Source organism: Triplophysa rosa, linkage group LG13, assembly GCF_024868665.1.
Source record: "Triplophysa rosa linkage group LG13, Trosa_1v2, whole genome shotgun sequence".
Classification (NCBI taxonomy): Eukaryota; Metazoa; Chordata; class Actinopteri; order Cypriniformes; family Nemacheilidae; genus Triplophysa; species Triplophysa rosa.
In genome coordinates this window covers 15,831,844-15,844,773 of record NC_079902.1, presented here as the reverse complement: position 1 = coordinate 15,844,773, position 12,930 = coordinate 15,831,844, and the positions used below count along the sequence as shown (strand labels likewise).

Sequence of the window (12,930 nt, the reverse complement as noted above, 5' to 3'; positions counted from 1 at the left end):
TTGTGGAGGTATCCTTGTAGTTTCTCCTGTTTGCCCAGCTTCAAAATATCTGAACATTCGTGTTCCATACACCTCCTCTCAGCTACGGGCTCCATAATTCATCTGTGTTTTTTTGTAAGACCATCTAAGCCATAGACACATATACTGTATATTCAGCTCTCATTCTAATGCCTTTCAGATAGTTGGCTATGGAGATCCTGAAAGCCACACTAAAAATGCTACACCACAGATGGGCCTATTTGGCCAACACAGAATGTAAACTAACTGAACCACATTTGATGATATTTGAGCTGAGGTTTTTTGGGGATCATATTCCTCTCATTAGTTTTTCAGCCGGCTGTGAGAGGCCTACGCAATTGCCTAGAGTAAAAAGTGGCCGACGCTGTGGGTGTTGATTCAAATATTAGACTGATCTAAAGGGACGCTCCAATGTGTTTAAGAGCGATCGATGCCAATCTGACGATGGCTGTGCAAAGGAAGTGACATCACAATACATTACAATATCAATTCCCAACATCTATATTCTAACACTCTTAAAAAAGTGCTACAAATGGTTATTCAGAGAGATGGCATAGAGGAATCATTTTTGGTTTTCCAAAGGACCATTTACTCAAAGGTTCTTATAACACCATTTCTTTCTTACTTTTTCATAATCTAAAGAACCGTCTTCCACTACAAAGAACCTTTTGTGAAACAGAAAGATTGGTTGGATTTTAAAGGTTCTTTATGGAACCAAAAAGACTATTTTTTCTATGGCATCATAAAGCGCCTTTAAGAGTGAAGGCCAACATGACATAAGCTTCTTAAAGGGACAGTTTATCCAAAAATGAAAATTCTGTCATTATTTACTCACCCTCTTGTCATTTCAAACCTGTACGACTTACTTTCTTCTGCAGAACACACAAAAAAGATATCTTGAAGAATGATGGTAACTGAACAACGCCGGTACCCATTCACTTCTATTGTATGGACACAAAACCAATGCAAGTCAATGGACATTATTCAAGATACCTTCTTTTGTGTTGTGCAATAATAAATGACAAGAGGATGAGTAAATGATAACAGAATTTTCATTTTTGGGTAAAGTATCCCTTCAATAACAGTTTTTCACTGACGCACAATCGCAAGCACACACGGATAGCATGCATACTTGTGTGCGCTATTGATTCGCTTAGTCATGTTTGTCATGCAGCGTCACAGTGGCTCAACCTCTGCTGACTTTATTGGTCTAATCATTGGCTCACTCAATTAACAAGTGAGACTGTTAGTTCATCTCCATCTGCTGCGCTTTGATAAGCCATTAATATACTAATGTTCATCCGCAGCCTCCAGTCAGAATTACATCCTCAAGACACTTTCTCTCCCTCTCTGTTTCTCGCCACAGTCCAAATCTGTCCTAAAAATGTCACGTGCTGAAATCAAATCTTAATTTCTATTGACCCTGAAAAGAAATATAGCTAATGGATTCTCTTATCTACGTGTGGGTTTGTGCATGCCCGTGTGAGCTTCATGAGACCTGTCAGCGTGTTTTTCGTCCCACCAAATGGATATGTCACGCAGACAATTTACCATACGCCAATGTGAGTCATTTTTGAGGATTAATGTTTGTACTTAAATGACTCAAAACTCTTAAGTGCCAAACATACCGTATGGGTGAAATGTACATTATGAGATATAAGTCAATAGTGAAATTAAAGGAAGATAAATACAGTTAAGAAATGCGAAAAAAATCTATTCGCCTGTGCACTTAAAACCAAAAGAGAGATAAAACCCACAAAGAAAATGTTATATAAATATAAAGAACAGTAAAATGTTAGCACAGTGGGAATATCCGGGGTGCTGCTGGACATCCAGCTGTGTTTGCGTTCCCTACCAGATCTGCTCTGCTCTTCCAAGCATTGAAGTCTAAATCAGTAATAACTTATTCATAAAGAGCGATTCGCTTGAGAGAATAATTTATTTCCACAGATGCCCCTTTTACAGGCGTTCAACGCTGCTTCCTAGAGGGAGCACCGTGTCATGTGTTGCTAGACTTTGATCAGGAGGAATAAAAGTTGGTTTTTAGATATGCTTGTGAAAGAGGGGTGTGAGAAGAGCCTCAGACAAGGAGACCTTGCCATTCACTGTAATGGGTTTTGAAGACTTTGAGCATACCTTCTGGACATCATGTCATCACATCAGATTTTGCTGGAAGGGAGCTCTGATATAGGCAGAAGCAGGGGAAATGAAGAGACACTTAAATATACTTTTAAAAAATTTGCCCCACGAGACAGGAAGCTTTGTGTGGAGGTGTTCTGACCCCCTTCACTTGCCCATATTGAGGCTCCACTTTCAAAATTGCCGCAATCCCAGGATGCTCTTTCCACAGTGAAGTTTTTTTTTTGTACTGAAAATCTTGCTCTTTTGCAAAGGGTGTTTCATTAAATGTCCAGCCAATAGGAACGCAATGCATGTACAGCACATAAAATGCAGATTTCTTCAGAATTTAGAATCAGGATTTTAAAACTAAAAACATACCTTATTGCCACAGAAAAAATTAAGAGACCATTTCAAAATTTGTTTTAATTACTATTTATAGGTCTGTGTTTAGGTAAAATGATCCAAAATTTCAAAATACAAATATTGTTTCTATTTGGATTTATTTGCAGAAAATGAAGACTGGAGAAACAGGTAAAAATAACAAAAGATGCTCTGTATTTTTTCAGGCCTAAAATACTGCAAAGAAAACAAGTTCATATTTACTTTTAAGCAATACAACAGTAATATTTGTACATGTATATAGGAAAAGTTCAAAATTATTCTTTATGTAATAACCTCAATTTTCATCAGTTTTCATGTATCTTGTCTTTCACATTCCTGTTGGATGACTTTATGTCACTCCTGAGGTTTGATTTTGTTGAAATTCAACAGACACTGGACTGAAATGACCACAATACATCTAGAAATGCTGCTTAAATGACAACGTGGTCTCTTAATTTTTCCCGCCGCTGTATATATCAATTACTCAAAAAATTCATACCGTCTTAGCACCTAGCGCCTGTCTGAATAAATCCCAATCCTATCAGCAATACCCCATTGCTACCTGCCTAAACCCTAGGTAGTGATCTTTTTATGTGAGACAGGGAGGAGGCGTGGTCTTGATATCCGACACACTGTACAGAAGTTAATGTAACTCTGAAAGGATAATAAGCTCAGATACTCTTTTATCTGCTTGGAAGCCACACATTTGATAATACATTCCATTCTCAGCAGACTTTATGTATGCTTTAATAAGCCTGTGCTTCAGTCTTCTCACTGAGATGTCAAGAAAAATGTCTTTATCAAATGTTATAAAATAAGCTAAATCATCGTACATTTAACACAACGCTAAATGTATTAGTTTTTAACAGTGCGGTCCTACTAAAAATTATGCACTTATTAAAACTGTATATTTGTAGAGAGAAGAAAAAGTAGAAGTTTAGAAAAGAATTTCGCTTTTACATTCCAAACGGCAGAAGCTGCCAAAACAATTTTTAACTTAATCATACTGCACACAGCAACTCTGACCTGTGGTCTGTTTTTCTTAAAAAACATCAACTTTACCTCCTCAAGCATTCCTACTTGAAGAAATATTCATACACACTGATTGAGACAGACAAATGCAATACTAAGGCTGGGCGATTTGGCTTAAAATCAAAATTTCGATGAATTGAACATTTTCTCTCAATTACAATTATTGAACGATTATTTTGTTTATTTTTCTTAGTTTTTTTTGCCCGCGTATATCACTGACAAGGTTTGTAGTGTAAATATGCCCAACTAAAGGTGGGGTATTTTTTCTAATGAAACATTTCTTATCTCATGTTATTTTTAGATAATCAAAAAAAAACAAAGTATTTATGATTATTTATTGAACATTTCGAATAATAGACATCTTTGTGTTATTTTTTGGAAACATTTCCTCTGCCACTGAAGACAGGAGAACAAACGCAACAAAAATCATCAAATCATCTGTCTGCATGTGTCGTGAGAAATGGGTGTACTTTAGGACCCTGCCTGGAGACACCAGTCCTGCCGTCATAAGAGCTGTCACGTGAAGAGTTTTTAATAGTTGAACGGAGCCTAAAACTCATAAGTCTGTCTAAAGAAATATGAAGTAAACGTATTTCAGTATATCTATATTTCTCACAATATGCACATTTTTGGACTAAAAGTCTTGTGATTACTAAACGGGAGCAGACCTGGAAGAATGTCTCGTATCGACTGTACCTCTCTTTCACGCATATTACATAAACACAGAATATTTGATTTCCATTTGAATCGGGTCATTTAAAAGTAGACATTTTAAGCTTTCTTTAGACATACGTTTCACGTTTGTGTGAGAAGTATTTGCAGAGTTTTAGATCAGTGACACATTTCAGAAATTACTTGTGTGAGCGGAGTGGAGACGGCTGATAACGCGCCCTGTTTATTTTCTTTATTTTACAAAATAACAACGCTTTGATGTTATTGTAAGCGTACACACGTAAAACTAGACAACTTACAGTTTCTAATAATGTCTTACAGATATGTGTATGCATGCCCAAAATAAATAGAATATTTTAAGTCTCTTTTGCTCTGAAAAGAAAAAAGTGAGGTATAGCGGCACGCATCGACATGGATATTACATGGAAATTAATCGAAATAACCGTTGGTTAGAGCTTCTTAATGTCGGTTTCGATTACTTTTCGATTAATCGCCCAGCCCTATGCAATACTGAAACCTTGTGCAGTGTTCAGAAAAAATTCTCTCATGCTTTGACGAAACAGTTAGCGGGGCAACTGTACTCACCATGAAGAGGTTGCGGAAGTTAGCCAGGTCTCCGAAGAAGTCCTCGACGCTGAAAGCGTGCGGGTCGAAGGCCAAGTAGCTCCCCATACTCTCGTAGAGCTTCTGCATATTCTTGTGCATGGTGGAGAGCTTCTCATACTGCTCGCGGGAATGCTTGGCAAAGCCGTGCGAACAAAGCGGTTAAGGAAGGACAAGCAAGGTTGGTATCACTACAGACGTGTCACCGCACATGGGCTTGGTGATGGATAAACATTGACAACAAAGCCTTTTTAAAACCATTTTCCCAATCCTTCAAAAAGGAGGTCACCTGTGGAAAATTGAGCAGGGCCGACGCTTTCTGCAGAGGTCAAGCGAGACAAACAAGGCCATTCAATAACCTTTCCATCTAAGTTTGGAATAATTGGCACGCTGGGCTATTAGTGATAGCGGAGGAGCGACGGAGTAGCGATTCATAGGCCGGGGGGCTTACACAGATGCTGGAGGGACAAGCTGATTGCAGTCACCTTTTCATTGTTTCGCACAACAAGAGCTAGGTCAGCGCACGCTGGACCCTCGTGTGAGATGCGCTCTGTAATTTAAAGTGCAGATGGAGGCAGGTTCTCTCTGTGAATGGCTATTGACAGCTCCAGTCGGGGCTGCGTTATCTCACAGCTCATGAGGTGCAAGTGGACCGCCCCCAGTCTCACAAGCACAAACACACACACATAAACAAACAGGTAGCATGCTTCAATAGAGATTTACTATCTTTTTTCACTGCATGCTCATAAAGCAGCACACCACACGCAGAAGGTGCTTCGACTACACACATTCAGCATCCATTTGCAGGCAATTGTTTGCTGCATTCGAAGTAGTGTGGATGGTTTAGCCTTCAGATGTGAGTCGGATTGTTTAAAGATCCAGTCAGTGAAATCTAGCGGCAAGGTTGCGAATTGCAACCAACCGCTCACTCCACCCCTCCCTTTCGAAACACTATGACGGCTGACAGAACATGCTGAATTACATGCAAGGAACCCGCGGTGTATATACTGTAGATAGAAATACCTCATTCTAAGGTAATAAAGTGAAGTGAAAGTGAGTGACCTATTAGTCAGATATGGTGACCCATACCCGAAATGTGACCTCTGCATTTAACCCATCCAGAGAGTAGTGAACACACGCACAGCAAGTGGTGAACACACGTACACCCGGAGCAGTGGGCAGCTATCACTGCAGCGCCCGGGGAGCAAGTAGGGGTAAGGTGTCTTGCTCAAGGGCACCTCAGTCGTTACCCGCCGGCCCTGAGAATCGAACCGGCAACCTTCTGGTCGCATTAGGCCACGACAGCCCTCAAACATAATAAAAACATAACGCTCCATTGTGTAAGCTCTTTATACACCTCTGAAGGCATAGCTATGTATATTATATTGCATTTCTATCAATAGATCATCCCAAAAATTACACACTGGAACTTTAACACAAATATTTAAAATAAAATTAAATGTAAAATTAAAGCAAGCATCTTGACTAATCCAACACAGATAGGTAAGTGTTAAAAAAACGGCAAAAATGTGTGCTGTTAAATAATAATAATAATACAATTAATAAAATAAAACACCATAAAAATAAAATATGATTCAATTACAACTTGTAAACTCCATATTCTCTTCATCCTAAAATAACTATGAACAAACATTTGTGCACCGATGATTATGCAGTGAACCGGAAAAAAAACTTTTAGAATTATGTGGATGCATCTGGGATGCCAAGGATGCCGTCTCACCTGTGCTGCCTATTATTCTGCTATGGCCTACACAAACACTCCACTCTCAAATCATTCACTGCAGGAGTCTTTAAAGCCTGAATGGAAACTCTTTAAGCCTGAATTCCTGCAATAATGTCTAAATTTGCTTTCATCTCTGTCCTTGGGGCTGAGCTTTATGAGTTCCTTTGACAAGTGCAAAATTACTTCTTGTTTCTGTTAAAAAAAAATGAGGCACAATTCTCAAGAGGTTGTGCAATGTGCTCGATTTAACCCTGCATGGTTTAATACCTTTTGTGTGACCAAGCTCTGTTTAAGCGTAAAACCCAAGAAATACAGCATTCAAGATTGGATAAGACACTGAAAACACTGCTTCTGCTTGAGAGAGAGAGTCAGAGATTATGTGGGGGTGTTTGACAACAGCTCATCACAGTCATACGTAGTTCCACTGGACTGGGCCGAGCCCTCACCGGCTATTATTTCCACATCAAAGATCTGTTACATTGACAACGGCTGACACGCACGCCCAATATCAGCCCTGCATTCTCCTCCGAAAGCAATTTCTTCAACTGTTTCTCTTGCTTTTTCTTTGCATCAATCCCTCTCTCTTGCTTTCTCCTTCCCTTTACCTCTGTAAGAAGTTTCAAAGTACATACTTCATGCTTTTTTTGTCACCCGTGTCACCTCTGCTTCAAATGGCGGGTTGGAGACAGAGGTTCCTGGATGAAACGTTCCTCGCTTCCTTTTCCTAAGCGCTGTCTGTTGGTTCTCTCCAGCTGTCCTCAAAGAACAGAACAAACAGGTTTCTCCCATAATATCATATTTCACTGTACAGAAAGGCTAGGGTTTTATCAAAAAAGATCCTTTTTTAAGCCCCCATATAAAAAAAATGACAAGACAAAAAAGCGTAAAAATACCCTTAATCCTCATTAGTTTACAAAACTTTTTAACGAAATACCATAGAAGAAGAGAGTTTCACATATCATCTGGTGTTCAGTCCATGAAAAATGATTAAAATTCCTCAAGACAGTGTGAAAAACAATCCCCCTACCTGAAAACAAGCCAGAGAGTGAATTCCAAACACTGCCACCTGTAAAGCCTGCCATAAATTACCTTGTTTGTTTACCTGTGCGCTTGTATGAGTGAATAAAATGGTGCATGGCTCCCTTAGGCAAGGCCAAAAAGACCTCCTTAATAAATCTCCCCTAACCCACTTCCATTAATGTTTATTTAATGCTTTTCTGCATGCCTCCTGGCTCTATGCCGGGAGGCTGATAGAGCAAGTAAGCTTTTAGTGAGGGTTGACTTTTTCTTCTCGAGTCCCACAGCCAATCTACATACATCCTCCCTAACAGCTGGACTTTACTTGGGAACAGGAGACGACAGCTCTCTTGCCAGGACAGCAACCGGGTCCGCCTTTTCTGGCTTTAGAGCACACGACCGGACGGGATGGGAGAGGGAGCATCTTTTTCGGGTGGTTTATGGAGCACTAATGGCTTGCCGTGGGGAGATGGAGGAAAGGAAATATATTTCCAAGGGAGATCAGCTTTGGGAAATGGCACAAACAGAGAGTGCCTGGGGTGTTCGGCAATGTGGGAGGGCGAGGTCTAGTCAGACTTATTGGACCGCTGTGTTCCATGCATCACTTCTGATCTGTGAAGGAGAAAGCCTAAAGTTTCTTTTCACTTTTTATTTTACAATCATTCCTCAGCGAAGTCATTGGTGGGCACTTACTGTGTACTTGCATCATTCGAGACAATGACAATGAACTGTGACTTAGTGAGTGAAGGACAAGGTGTTCAGTAGATTATGCAGAAGAAATAAAGAGACTCCGCATTAACATTCACACCCACGAAACAATCCGAGTGACAAATAATGACACTTCCCTTCAGGCAAACATGAATAAAAATAATAGAAATCCATACCGCATCCAGCCGAATAAGAGTTCTGCCTTCAGGAAATGAAAATATTTGAGAAAAAGTGGGTATACGTGAAACCATGGAAATAATTTGAATTGTATCAACCGAAAGGCACGGCTCTCAAATTCTTTTCTGGAAGGGATCCAAGCTAATTAACACAACACCTTGGATGATGATCAACAGAGTGCCACCGTCAGGCTTTCCGCCGCGCACGCCACTTTCACCGTCTACTCCCAAAAACTGCCAACGCAGCCATGACTGTCTGATAATATCTCGGCAGTCACTTCCATGTGTAATTATGCCGTATTGTGCAGCTGTACAAGCAATCAAGCGCCTGAACTCAATCAAAAACTTTCGCTCAGACCCTGTTAGGTGGATTTTTCGAATTTCCAAGAGCGAGCTGATTAATGGTCTATTATTGACAGAAATTCGAGCCGAGCGTGCTGTGATTTCAACGGTAATGAGAACAGCCGTGGCTGAAACCAATTTCTTAAAAGGGGGAAAAGTAGGTAATTGCTCAGGCAGTAATAAAGCTGATGAGGGCTGAGATTTTGATGACTCATTTTGTGCGGAAGATCTGGATTGTCGCGTGAACTGGAAAAAGAACAGATACACGTTTCCGCTGATTCACGCGTTATGGATTATAGTACAAGCTACATGAAAGGGTGGCGCATTGATTATTCTCTCTGAAATTGAAATGGAAAAGAGGCCTATGCTCCTTTGCTCTGGTGAAAACAGATGACTAAAGGGATAGTTCACCCAAAAATAAAAAAATTGTCACCATTTACTCACCCACAAGTTGTTCCAAACATGTATACATTTCTTTGTTCTGCTAAAGACAAAGGAAGATATTTGGAAGAATGTCAGTAACCAAACAGATCTCATCCTCCATTTACTGCCATAGTAGGGAAAATAAATACTATGGGAGTCAATTGGGGGAGGAGATCTGTTTGGTTACTGACATTCCTCCAAATATCTTCCTTTGTGTTTAGCAGAACAAAGAAATGTATACAAGTTCGGAACAATCTGAGGTAGGGCTGTCACGATAAACCGACCATAAATATCAAGTGATTTATGCACAGCTTTTGAGTGAAGTACGGGAAAATGCTGCTGCATCCGATTTCATATTTTTATGATAATAAAGTATATTTATAATGATCATGTTTGACGGGTGTTGCTTTTTCAAATGCACCTTATAAGCGACTCAAACTCGCACTGCTTTTAGATCGAGCAGCATTTCCTACTGATCCCAGAGACGTGCTTCACGGACAAGCTACGCATTAAAAAAACATCGACACGTTGCATATCGCAGCCAGCTCGATTACAATAGGATTTAGTGGTATCGCGATAAATTATTGTGCAGCCCTAATCTGAGGGTGAGTAAATGATGACAGAATGTTTTTTTGAACAAAAAGTGTTTTGAAAATCTTTTGATTTGAAGGTATATGCTAAAATAAATTAAATAAATTTTGTAGACAAACTTAATTTTGCCAGCATATTAATTTCTCTCATAATTAAACCTAATATTATTTTTTAAATGTTTTTCAAATTTATGAATTGGCCAATCAGAGGCCAGCATACAGTAGATGTTTAAGTCTCTCTCTCTCTCTCTCTCTCTATGGGTGATACAGTATATCAAAAGGTAGGTTGATAGAATGTTTTTGCAAATTCTAGTCACAGGTATGCTGAAATACAACATAGTTTTGATATATTTTACTTACATATTTATACTTAATATTTTTTAAGATGAATAAAATTAGTAATTGACCATAACATTTTGACAAGCAGCACAGTGGTACAGCTCATAGCTCCTCCGATGTGCGTCAGCAGGCCAACGCAAACAGACACGAAACCAGGTATTTTAAGGTGCGAACCTTCATTGACTCTCAGACTCTTACTTATTCTCTTATCAGTGAGTGGAGCTGGCATCTCCGAGCGAATACTGCATGCAGATCAGATGTGTTGCATCAGCACAAGCCTCCTCCTGCAGGCTGTGTGTTCTACACACCCACATTAACCCACAGTGCTGGGGGTCTAATTTCACCTCCACAAACAGGCTAGTAATTAAAGCATCGGCCCTCGGCAACAACCGGGACGTGATGTGTCGATAGCAGCGGCGAGGCAGCAGAAAAGTGAATTTCTTCCTTCCCTTCCCTCGTGGTGAGGTCGAGACCCCTGTCACATCACGCTCTCTGTCCCACCAGCGGCGAGACCCTCTCTTTCTCTTCATTTGAAAAATTAAAAGCGGGATTCATAGTCAATTTCACTGTCAATTTATTCTGCATCTCTGCGAATTAAATATTTATGGATCTGGGAGATGGGCCTCCGATGCCTCTCGGCCAGAATTTTCATTTTTGGGTGAACTATCTCTTACTAAAGGTCTATTTTTCTATCTGCAAGCTCTGTTGACCTCATCCAGATGCACCGTGTCTCGCACCTTCTCAAACAAGTTCACACACTATTTCTTTTACATCAGCGCCCCGTCGAAGCCCTCCGAGTTATCCTCATTAGATCAGGAGTGTTTATCTGCTTTGGAAGGATGCGCAAATATGTTACAGCTGAAAGGTTTTGATACCACAGGGCAAATGCTATTCAAAAGTCAGTCCCTGCTGTACACCCTGAAGAGTTGACGAGTACAGTATTAACGCTGTAAAACACACACTAATGCAGGTGCCATTGTGCAGATTACGTGACGCAGCTCTTTTATGTAAGTGTGGGCTTTGTCCCTAATAATATTCTTCAGGCAGGCTGTGTGCTATAGATGCTTCTCACAGCATGCCTTCACCTGCTAGTAATTAAGTTTATCACTCCTAACAAACTGCTCTGTGATTACACGAATTACACAATTGGTTTCAGCGATTGCTATCATACAGCTGCTGAAATGAGAACAATTGTAGGCTTCTTCGTTTTAATTGAAAACCACATTGGCATACTGCAGGCAGCTCTGAGACACAGAGGGAGAGAGAGGTATAATATGAGGTACATCACAGAGAAATAATGAGGAAAAAGGAAAATGTGTGGGTTTAAGCTTTTTAATGGTGGTGTAAGCTTGTCTAGCTGGTTAAAAGCAGTAGTCTATTAGGGTCTAACCCAGATTGTACCTCTTCAACAGTGCTGGGGGTTGCAGCGAGAGCGGTTCTCAAGAGGGTGGTTAATATATTTCCCAAGCATGCCTGTAATCAAGACTAGTAGGATTGTTCTGATGGGGTCCCTGCTGAGTTGGCTTTGAAGTACGCCTCCAGACGACTAAGTGTTTTAAATGTCAATAGAATCTGAGGTTTTTTTAGACATATTAAACTTCAGTACAAATAGCTGGCGTAAGTACTTAAATGCTTTTAGCTCTGCGCAAATCGGATCAATAGCGAGTAGTTTTGTTGCGAACTGAACTGTTGTCCTTTTTGTTGTCCCGCTTTATTTTATTTCATTCTTTATCTCGTGCTTGTTATTACTCTAATGAGAGTCTATTTGTTTATTCGGAGAAATCAATTCCGACACTTTCAAGTGAACAACTATTTAGATTGGCTGAGCAACTCATTCACAGCCTCGGAGAGATTGTAACACGTGCACACACCCGAAGAGAGAGAGGTATGGGAAGTATTGATCAGTGTCTTCCTGTTGAACCAGTGGGGTTCTGTGACAAGCAATGGCTCCATTCAATATCCTTATCATTCTCACAGCCTTTGGCCTAACAGCAGGTCGCAACAGCGCTGAAAGGCTGAAGAAACATTTTGATTGGTTAAGCCAGTGAATTCCATTAAAAGACCTCAAACCCATTTCTTTGTTCGTGGCAACTTCAGCTTAATGAAGTGTCCAGAGGAAAAGAAATCTAATGAAGTACCAAAAACACCTGCGTAGCGAGAGAGAGGTGGACCATGAACTATACTGGTTTTTGAAAGAGGATCGGTCAGGCATAATAACCTTGATACACAGAAGTGCTTGTTTTCCTTTGGGTCACTTTCCAAATCTACCAATATTCTTGTGAAGAAACAGCCCATTTTTGTATTTTCAAAAATGTGTACACATACTGTATGTGTGTGTGGCAAAAATCACTTCAGAATGAGATTTGTTTTCATACTTTTCAGTTGCACTGCAAACTATATGATATATTAGCTTCTCTCCTCTCTGGATATCTGTATCAGAAGTTAAGTAATCCAGAAGAGTTGAAGTTTTTGGTATCGACACTAACCGTGATGACAGCAATACACACCAACACTGCAGAACAGATGTCGCATTTAAACCGTACAGTGTGTTGCGGATAAATCTGTAAAAGCTCATGTTCACAGCTGGTCCAATGAGTAATAATCAGCCAATTTAAGTATGGAGTGCTGCATGCACCCTGCTGGTTATAAAAGGGAATTTTTTCTTGTGTGCAGACTCGCTCTGATTAGATTAAGTGCAGACATGATACAAATGAAAATCATATTTACGGTACAGCGTCATACATCTACTGCAGTCCCGTGTCAA

The 12,930-nt window shown here is 40.1% G+C and overlaps 1 protein-coding gene across 8 annotated transcripts in view; it reads right to left on the bottom strand.

Moving 5' to 3' along the window:
- Nucleotides 1–12,930, bottom strand: part of diaph2 (diaphanous-related formin 2) — a 419,173-nt gene that overhangs the window by 62,505 nt on the left and 343,738 nt on the right. For all 8 annotated transcript variants that reach the window (XM_057348933.1, XM_057348934.1, XM_057348932.1 and 5 more), the window contains one exon: nucleotides 4,810–4,974. In XM_057348933.1, the coding sequence (XP_057204916.1) occupies nucleotides 4,810–4,974 (165 nt within the window). The remainder of the gene's footprint in view (nucleotides 1–4,809; nucleotides 4,975–12,930) is intronic.